Here is an 8,965-nt window from a genome sequence, read left to right on the forward strand (position 1 = left end):
TCTCTTACACACACACACACACAAGCACTTACATAAGAGAATAATGGAGATTTTGAACCACTAGCAATAAACACAGATTTTATAGTATCATTCACAAGCAGTTCCACATGAATATCTTGCAGATTAGGAAAATCTATTATCCTATCATACAATCATGAGAGAGAGAGAATTTTAATTTTCAAAATGTTAAGAAACGCAACTATCAGGCTTCAATTTTGCACAATCAACTCATAGACAATCTAGTACAAGACCCCATGGACAATGAAGCTTGGGTAAATGACCATGGTATAACCTGCCATATAACTCCCATCAGCTTTCTTGTGAGCCCAAAATAAGTAATCCACAAGAAGTTTAATGGGTTTTATTATTTTTTTTAAAGGCTCGCCCAGTTCAGCATTTCAACAAGCTCGATTCCAAAAATCAAACACAATGTGAGAAGGCTATTGCCAGGTCATGGTTAGTAATTGTATTTATATGTATTTCCAATTTTACTCAATGTCTCCAAACAGAGCAATATTTTTATTTATCTATTTATTAGTGAAGCTAATATTTGATTTCACCAAGGAAAATTTTTTGTTGCATTTAGCATCATCATTTTCGTGTAAATGAAATTTTTGGTTTACTTTATGCTATAGTTTATTATATAACAAGTGTTACCATGTATTCTACATAACCTTCTACCCACCCTTTACCAGAATGTCTAATTTTTGTTCCTAACAGCACAAAGGCATTCAGCTAAATAGAAGGCATAGGAGACTACTCCATACACCCTTTTATAAGTCCAAGATGATAAGCAATGGAATCTATTTTAGGACTTACTCCACCTCATGTAAGTGTTTGAATTGCTTATTTACTGCTTTTTTTTTTTTTTTTTTTTTTTGATAACAAAGTATTCAACTTGACAGGGGAGCATTTATCCCAACTCTCAGGGAAGCAAACTTCAGGTAGTATGAGCCTGCCCCTCTACTTTACACCACTTGAATAACAAGGAGGCTCAAACTAAGAGTCAGAGGTCATTACTGCAGAGTTACACTCAGGGGGCTTATAACTCCTATTTTCAAATACACAGCTATTACCCCTTTACATCTTATTCCAGCCACAGATCCATTCATGCTGTGCATTTAACATGCCTGCCATGGCCCACAACAACCCCCTGCACCACTGCACACCCCCACCCAGGCCCAAAACAAGGATTCTCCAGTTCATTATTGTGCTGATAACTTTAATAATTTAGAATATACATGGGACATCATCATTGTTAATTCATTTATAGAGACAAGTGATAATCGGGAGTGAGCCATTTCGTTGAACAAAATATAGCTATGATGGTTGATGGACACGACTGCAACATGACAGAGGTGACTTAATTAACATGAAAAAATTAGAATCTCAGCTGAAAACAAAACTCTCAGAATTGAATCATTCAACATAGAAAAATGAGATTTTTGAACTAAAATAGCCATTATGATTTTTTTATAGTTAAATATTAATATAACCGTTATCATGATTGATGAAAGTTGCCACTGTTAGATGATAGAGGTGGCTAAGAAAGCATAAATAAAATTAGAGGTAGCTTAAATATAAAATACCATAAAAGTTTGAGTGTGATATAATATTCTCTTCTAGAATTTTCCAGAGGAGCAACACAAAGTGGTCAACCACATTTATAATAAAACCATGTTTACTGAGAGTGTTGGGCTTACTCTCACTCTGATTCTCCTGATGAACAGTATTTTTTCTAGGCAGGTAAAGAAGATGTCCAGGAGATCTAGTATGAAAACAAGACAAATGGTTAAATGGTAGCATCATACAACCAGAAAAATAAATACCCAGAAAAACTTAAACATGCTTTCTGAGACCCATAATTTTTTTTTTTTGATACGTTCTGAGACCCATAATTTTATTCAACAAAAAAAGAGACGAGAAGCATGTTTTTGAATTAACAAGTATGCTATTTATGCATACCATGTTAACAACTTTGACTATCCAAAAGGCAAATGTGGTAGCACAAAGACCATGCTTTCTTTAGAGATACCATCTAAAAAGGCATTTTTGGTAAAGAGAAATAACTGCTTTTGCATTCATGTAACATGTGGCATATCCTGCCCATGCATATCAACTTCCCCAAATTCTCTTTTGGAGATGCTATGCCAAAAGCCAGTTCTTTGAAAGCATCACATGGTATTCAAAGGTGTCTTGAGGAAAGAGAGTTTATATTAACGGCTTTATTATTATGTAAGATGGGTTGACTAGTAGAACTAGAGGAAATTTATTTATTTATTTGGTAAACTGTCCTATTTGGACTTTTGCTCTAAAGATGTACAGCTGCATGATCTCATTCACAAACAGGTCAATGTGTTTTGTAAACCAATGGATGACACCACAAATGAGATAGTACAGGAGCATATATTAGAGCTTGTTACAAACCCAGTAATTGCAAATTGCAAATTGCAAAGCAAGGACATTTAATTTGGACCCATATGCTGCACATTGTATAGACGTGTATAAGAGGGCATAAGTTTTTTTCACATTATGGAATAAGTTTTAACTTCTATATTGGAGGCTTGGAGCTAGCTTGTTTTGCCCTCAAAATTCTAAGCTCTATGACAGGCTTCTAAGATCATTGGAAAATAAACACTGGAAACATTTGCAGCTTTAAAACAGTTGGGAGCAATCGACCTTAAAGGCTTTGTAGCTCCTGGTGACTCTTTGTGCCATGGAAAGAAAGCAAAGAATAACAAAGGGGGGAGAATGAGTCTTAGAGAAAGAAGGTTAAGCATCAAGTCTTAGTGAATTCACATCTGCAATTGCAAAATGAGAAGAAATGCACAAACAATAATCTTCACAAACTACTATCAATGCAGACATAAATCATTACAATAATGATCAATCAGGGGCGCAAAACTGAATAAGAAATGATACAAGTAATAGAAGCAACAAATCAGAACCCTAGAAATCATCCTAACCCCTTGCTTGGTTCTTGAGAAAACTCAAGCAACAAAGAAACTTGAGCAAAAAAGGAAACAAAACCAAGTCCCAACTCTCAATGTTATTGCAAGGTCATGGCTAATAATTTTATTTATAGATACTTCCAATTTTACTCAATGCCTCCAAAGAGTAATATTTTTATTCACATATTTATTAGTAAAGCTAATATTTGATTATACCAAGGACATAAAATTTTGTTGCATTTGCCATCATCATTTTCATGTAAATGAAATTTTTGGTTTACCTTATGCTATAGTTTAGTATATAACAAGTTTTACTGAATATTGTACATAACCTTCTACACTTCACTAGAATAGCTAATTTTGGTTCCTAACAGCTCATAGGCGTTCAACTTAATAGAAGGCATGGGAGACTAGTCCATACACCCTTTTATAAGTTACAATTATGACAAGAAGGGGAACAGAAAAGGTCCTTTTAGCTGTTCCTGAATTGTTTTCAGCATTGACGGACTTCTGCTATGTTAAGAGGTCTACGGTTCTAAGCTGTAAACCCTATTTTAGGACTTACTCAACCCCATGTCTTTTGTCCATCACCACACCAGTGTTTGAATTGCTTATTTACTCTTTTATTTATATTTTTAATAATGAGGGATCCACCAAAACAGAGAGGCATTTGTCCCAATTCTTGGCAAAGCAACCCTTGGGTAGTATGAGCTTACCCCTCTACTTTACACCAGTTGAATTCAAGGAGGCTCAAATTATGAGCCAGAGGTCACTACTGCTGAGGATCACACAGGGGGCTCATTACTCCTATTTTAGAACAGACAGTTATTACCCCTTTACATCTTATTCCAGTCACTGATCCATCCATGCTATGTATTTAACATGCCTGCCCCACCCAAAAACACCCACAAGAAGGATTCTCCAGTTCATTATTGAGCTGATACATTGAATAATGTAGAACATACATGAGATATCATCATTGTCAATTTATTTATGGAGACACAAATGATAATTGTGAGTGAGTCATATCATTGAACAAAACATAGCTGTGATGGTTGATGGACACAACTCGAACATGATAGAGATGACTAAACAAATATAATAAAATTAAAATTTCAGCTGAAAACAAAACTCTCTCAATTTAATCATTCAACATAGAAAATTGATTGTTTTGAATTAATCTAACCATTTTGATTTTTTTTATAGTCACATATTAATATATCCTTTATGATTTGTTGATGGAAGTGGCCAATGTAAGATGATAGAGCTGGCCAAGAAAGCATAAATACAATTAGAAGCAATAACATAAAGTTTGGCTTACTCTCATTCACATTCTTGTGATGAACAGTATTTTTTCTAGGTGGGTAAATAAGTTGTCCAGGAGGTCAAGCATGAAACAGGACAAGTGGTTAAATGGTAGCATCATACAACCAGAAAAATAAATATCCAGAAAAACTTAAACATGTTATTCTGAGACACATAATTTAATTAAAAAAAAAAACAGAAACAAAAAGCATTGTTTGAATTCACAAGTATGTTATTTATGCATACTTTGTTAACCACTTTAACTATCCAAAAAGCAAATGTGGCACCACAAAGGCCATGCTTTCTTTTGAGATACCATCTAAAAGGCTTTTTTGGAAAAATACAATCATTGCTTTCGTATTCATATAACATGTGGCATATCCTGCCCAAACATATTAACTTCTCCAAATTCCCTTTTGGAGATGCAACGCCAAAAGGCCAATTCTAAAAGAGTCACATGATATTCATAGGTGTCTTGAGGAAAGAGCATTTATCTTAATGGGTTTACTATTATGTAGGATGAGTTGACTAGTAGAATGATATGAAATTTATTTATTTATTATATTTTTTTGGTAAACTGCCCTATTTGGACTTTTGCTCTGAAGATGTAAAGCCACATCATCTCATTTGGATACAGGTCATTGTGTTTTGTAAACCAAGGACGAGATGACAAAGGAGATATTAGGGGAGAACATATTTGAACTTGTTACAAAGCCAGTAATTGCAAATTGCAAAGCAAGGACATTTAATTTTGGCCCATATGCTGCAGATGGTATGAATGTAATATGAGAGGACATAAGTAGAGCGTTTGCACATGCATTGGCATATGGAATGAATTTTAACTTCTATATTGGAGGCTTGGAGCTAGCTTGTTTTGCCATCAAAATTCTAAGGCCTATGACTGGCTTCTAAGATCACTCAAAAAAGACACTGGAAATAGTTGCAGTATTAAAACAGTTGGGAGCCATCGACCGTGAAGGCTTTGTAGCTCTGGATGACTCTTTGTGCCATGGAAAAAAGGCAAAGAATAACAGAGGGGGGAGGATGAGTCTTAGAGAAATAAGGTTAATCTTCGATTCTTAGTGAATTAACATCCACAAATGCAAAATGAGAAGAAATGTAAGTACAATAATCTTCACAAACTACTAACAATGCAGACATAAATCATCACAACGATGGTCAAGCAGGGACACAAAACTGAATAAAAACGGATACGAGTAGTAGAAGCAACAAACCTGAACCTTACAAATTATCCTATCCCCATGTTTGGTTCCTGAGAAAACTCAAGCAACAAAGAAACTCGAGTAAAAAACAAAAACAAAACCAAGTCCCAACTCTCATTTTTACTTTGCTCTGGTTTCCCCAAGAACCGAAAATAATTAACTCGAACTAAGCCAAATGGTACAATACCGGATTTAAGATTCAAAAGTTTGAATTAGTTTCTCGTCCTATACTTTCTCGACGACCAAAAAAACAAAACTACCATAACAACAACCAAAACGATCCAATAATTCCAAAATCTATCTTACATATCAATTATCAACATCAATACATAAGTCTAAGAAGCTGAATCCATAGATTCGAATAAATTCACTTATCACAACAATCAAAATACGTATTAAAAACAAAGAAGAAAAAATGGATTGAAAGTACTATACAGGATCGTCCATTCATTGATGGATTGACCGGTCAATCGGAATGCGAATCGTAATAGTAGTCGTAGTCGGGAGCCGAAGATGACGAATCAGAGTCGTTGGATGAGGAGTAATAGTAAGAATCGGACGGAGGGAGACAGAAGAAGGTCCAGAGACACAGAGCGAAGCGGCCGAATTGCTGCAACGGGAAGCAGCAGATTAGATCTAGCAACTGTTGACTGCTTAAACGGTCAGGAATGCAAGCAACGTATTGCCATACATCTGCTGATCTGTTCGCCACCCATACTACCATCACACTGTTGAATACCATTTTTTTTCTCTCCCGAAAGGAAAAGAAAATTCTACTTTTCTTTCTCGCCAAACAAACAAGCAGTTTTTCTTCTCTCTGCCTCCCCGGTTTTTTTCAATTTCTAACTTTTGTTGCTTGAACAATTTCGCACTTCGTTTATTTGCTTAGAGGGGTCTCGAGTAGCCTTTTTTGCTTAGACGGTTGTCACGTGGCCTCTATAACTTGATATAAACTAAAAAAAATATTTATATATTATATAGAGACACTTTGTGAAAATTATTATTTTGAATTATATTACTCTCAAATAATTTATATTTATTCTCATTTTCTATAATTCAAAATAAGATAATTATTAGAAAAATTTTAACTAAATTAATAATAATTTTCATAATTTGATAAAGTTGACTTAAATTAGTTATCAAGTTCTTATGGGAGTAAAAGTATATATATATATATATATATATATATATATATATATATATATATATATATATGTATATAAAACTTACATAATTGATCAAATCATCATTATTAGGATGAGAGGATAGAGATGTTGCAAGAAAAATATGAGACAAGAATGAATGAGAGTGAAAGAGACCGATAGCAACGTATAATTTTGATTTATAATAATAAATGATAGTGAAGTGGAAGCTAACAATATATAAAGATAAATGATAGATACGATGAATTTAGCAATATATTACCTTCACCTTTATTCGACTTATCACTCACCATGTGGCGTTCCTTTATTCGACTTATCACTCACCGAGCAGCATTTAATGATTGGGAGATTGATGCAAGCCTTCTGGGTGCAAAGTGTAACGACTCGCTCCCAATCGTATAGATATTGTCCGCTTTTAACCCAAATGGGTCCTCACGACTTTGAAACGCGTCTACAGGGTTAAGAGAAGTTCATACTTATATAGCGTCAGAAACTTTCCCCCTTATCTGATGTAGGATGTCACATAAAGGGAGGAGGAAGATAGAGTGATTTAGTTAGCATCAAAGTATGGCGCTTTCTCAGTCAAGTCTCTTTATTCTATTTTGGAGCCTAGGGTTTCTCTTTTGTTCCCTAGTGGTAGTTTTTGGAGGGTAAGTGTGCCTCTTAAGACGACCTTCTTGGGAGGTTTCTTGGGGTAAAATTTTAACTTTGGAGCAACTTTAAAGGAGGGGGTACTCATTGGCAAACAAGTGTTTTCTATGCCTCTTGATCACCTTTTACTTCATTGTGTAAAGATGCGGGATCTATGAAATCTTCTTTTCTTCCTATTTGGTGTGGCTTGGATTCTCTTGTGTAAAGTGAAGGAACTCTTCTTGGGTGGCATGGAGTGTTTGCAGGGAAAGCTCGTCAAAAGGCTTAGCAAATAACCCCTTTATGTATATTTTGGTCAGTCTAGAAGGAAAATAATTTGTTAGCTTTTGGGAATGAGGAGTGTTTGCTTCAAAGACCGAAATATCATTTTGTATGTAATATTTTATCTTAGGTTAGGGTTTCTATAGTTTTGAGTCATTTTTCTCTTATAATATTTTTTAGATTGGTTAGGCTCTAAGTAAGGAAATGTGGTGTGTTTCTATCATTTCCTCCTCAAAGTGCGACTTTGGGTTGTTTTTGTATACTCACTATATACTTTGAAGGCACTGTTTTTTGTGCTTCCTCTTTTCGTTTATATATATCATTTTATCTATAAAAAAATAAAATAAAATTATACACAAGGCTTGTATTCCTGTGTTGGACTTACTTGACCAAACATGTAACTTTTTATACAAAGATAATCATTTAAGGCTTAGGTTTCTACCCCACTCCATTTTGATGGTTTGACCGAGGAGCAGTCATAAACTAATATAAGTGTGTTTAGGAAGTGGAATAAAAAAATTGATTTATGAGTAATGTATGATAGATCTACAAGCAATCTCTTTGCAAGAGGTTGAAGATTCACATGATTAAAATGTGAGAGCTGCATAACTTGGCTTGGAACCTTTTTTTTCTTATATTAGATGCATTTTATCATTCCCAACAAGTTTACCATCAAATGAAGAAAATGGATACAAGAATCATCCTCCTAGCTTGAATCTTCGAAGACACAACTTCGAATAGGAAAGATGGAATTTGTTTGATCAACAACTTGCAGTCGATAGAAGATTTTTCAAACTTAATAGTTAAGGTCGCAATACCTATTTCTGAAAACAATTATGAAAAATAATTTTTAAAAATGGTTTTTGAATTTGTATTTAATTATTTATTTTTTATGATGATATGTAAATCAAAAGTTTATTTGGGAGCTTATGATATTTTTAATTTCTTTTTATTGATTTTAAATATGCTTTGACTTAATTTTTGGACTTTAAGGGCATTCTTTGGCCTCCTAGTGTTATTAGTAGGCATTCGACACCTTAATTGTGAATTCTTAATGAATTTCATATCTAATGTTTTATATTTTAATAACTTTACATATTTTTATAATCATTTTTTAGGATAATCTCATATAAATAAATAAAAATAATTAAAATATGTTTTTTAAAAATACATTATTTTTAAAACAAATTTCTCAAAAATATATTTCGAAAACAATTGACAATCAAACTTATTCTTATATCTTTTGTTTTAATATATGTGTATATATATTGATTTCATCTCAGTGGAATTCTAATTGTCGATTCTAATATTGACCACTTTTGAAGATTTATGTATGTTTGGTGGACTTCACATATATTCATTATAATAGCATAATAAGTAATTAAAAATATGAAATGACTTTTCATTATTT

At 33.5% G+C, this 8,965-nt stretch overlaps 1 protein-coding gene across 2 annotated transcripts; it reads right to left on the minus strand.

Moving 5' to 3' along the window:
- Positions 1 to 1,554: 1,554 nt before the first annotated feature.
- LOC117915746 lies at positions 1,555 to 6,324 on the minus strand. 2 transcript variants are annotated; one of them, XR_004651440.1, is made up of 3 exons: positions 5,915 to 6,324; positions 5,492 to 5,529; positions 1,555 to 1,768 (listed from the first exon to the last, which is right to left on the minus strand). XR_004651440.1 is itself a non-coding variant. In XM_034831426.1 (2 exons), the coding sequence occupies exon 1, from the start codon at positions 6,219 to 6,221 to the stop codon at positions 5,946 to 5,948; it is 276 nt and encodes a 91-aa protein (XP_034687317.1). In that variant the 5' UTR covers positions 6,222 to 6,324; the 3' UTR covers positions 1,555 to 1,768; positions 5,915 to 5,945. The 2 variants fall into 2 exon arrangements, 1 of the variants encoding a protein (XP_034687317.1); XM_034831426.1 differs by lacking the exon at positions 5,492 to 5,529.
- Positions 6,325 to 8,965: the final 2,641 nt, after the last annotated feature.

The sequence above is a fragment of the Vitis riparia genome, chromosome 6 (genome assembly GCF_004353265.1).
Source record: "Vitis riparia cultivar Riparia Gloire de Montpellier isolate 1030 chromosome 6, EGFV_Vit.rip_1.0, whole genome shotgun sequence".
Classification (NCBI taxonomy): domain Eukaryota; kingdom Viridiplantae; phylum Streptophyta; class Magnoliopsida; order Vitales; family Vitaceae; genus Vitis; species Vitis riparia.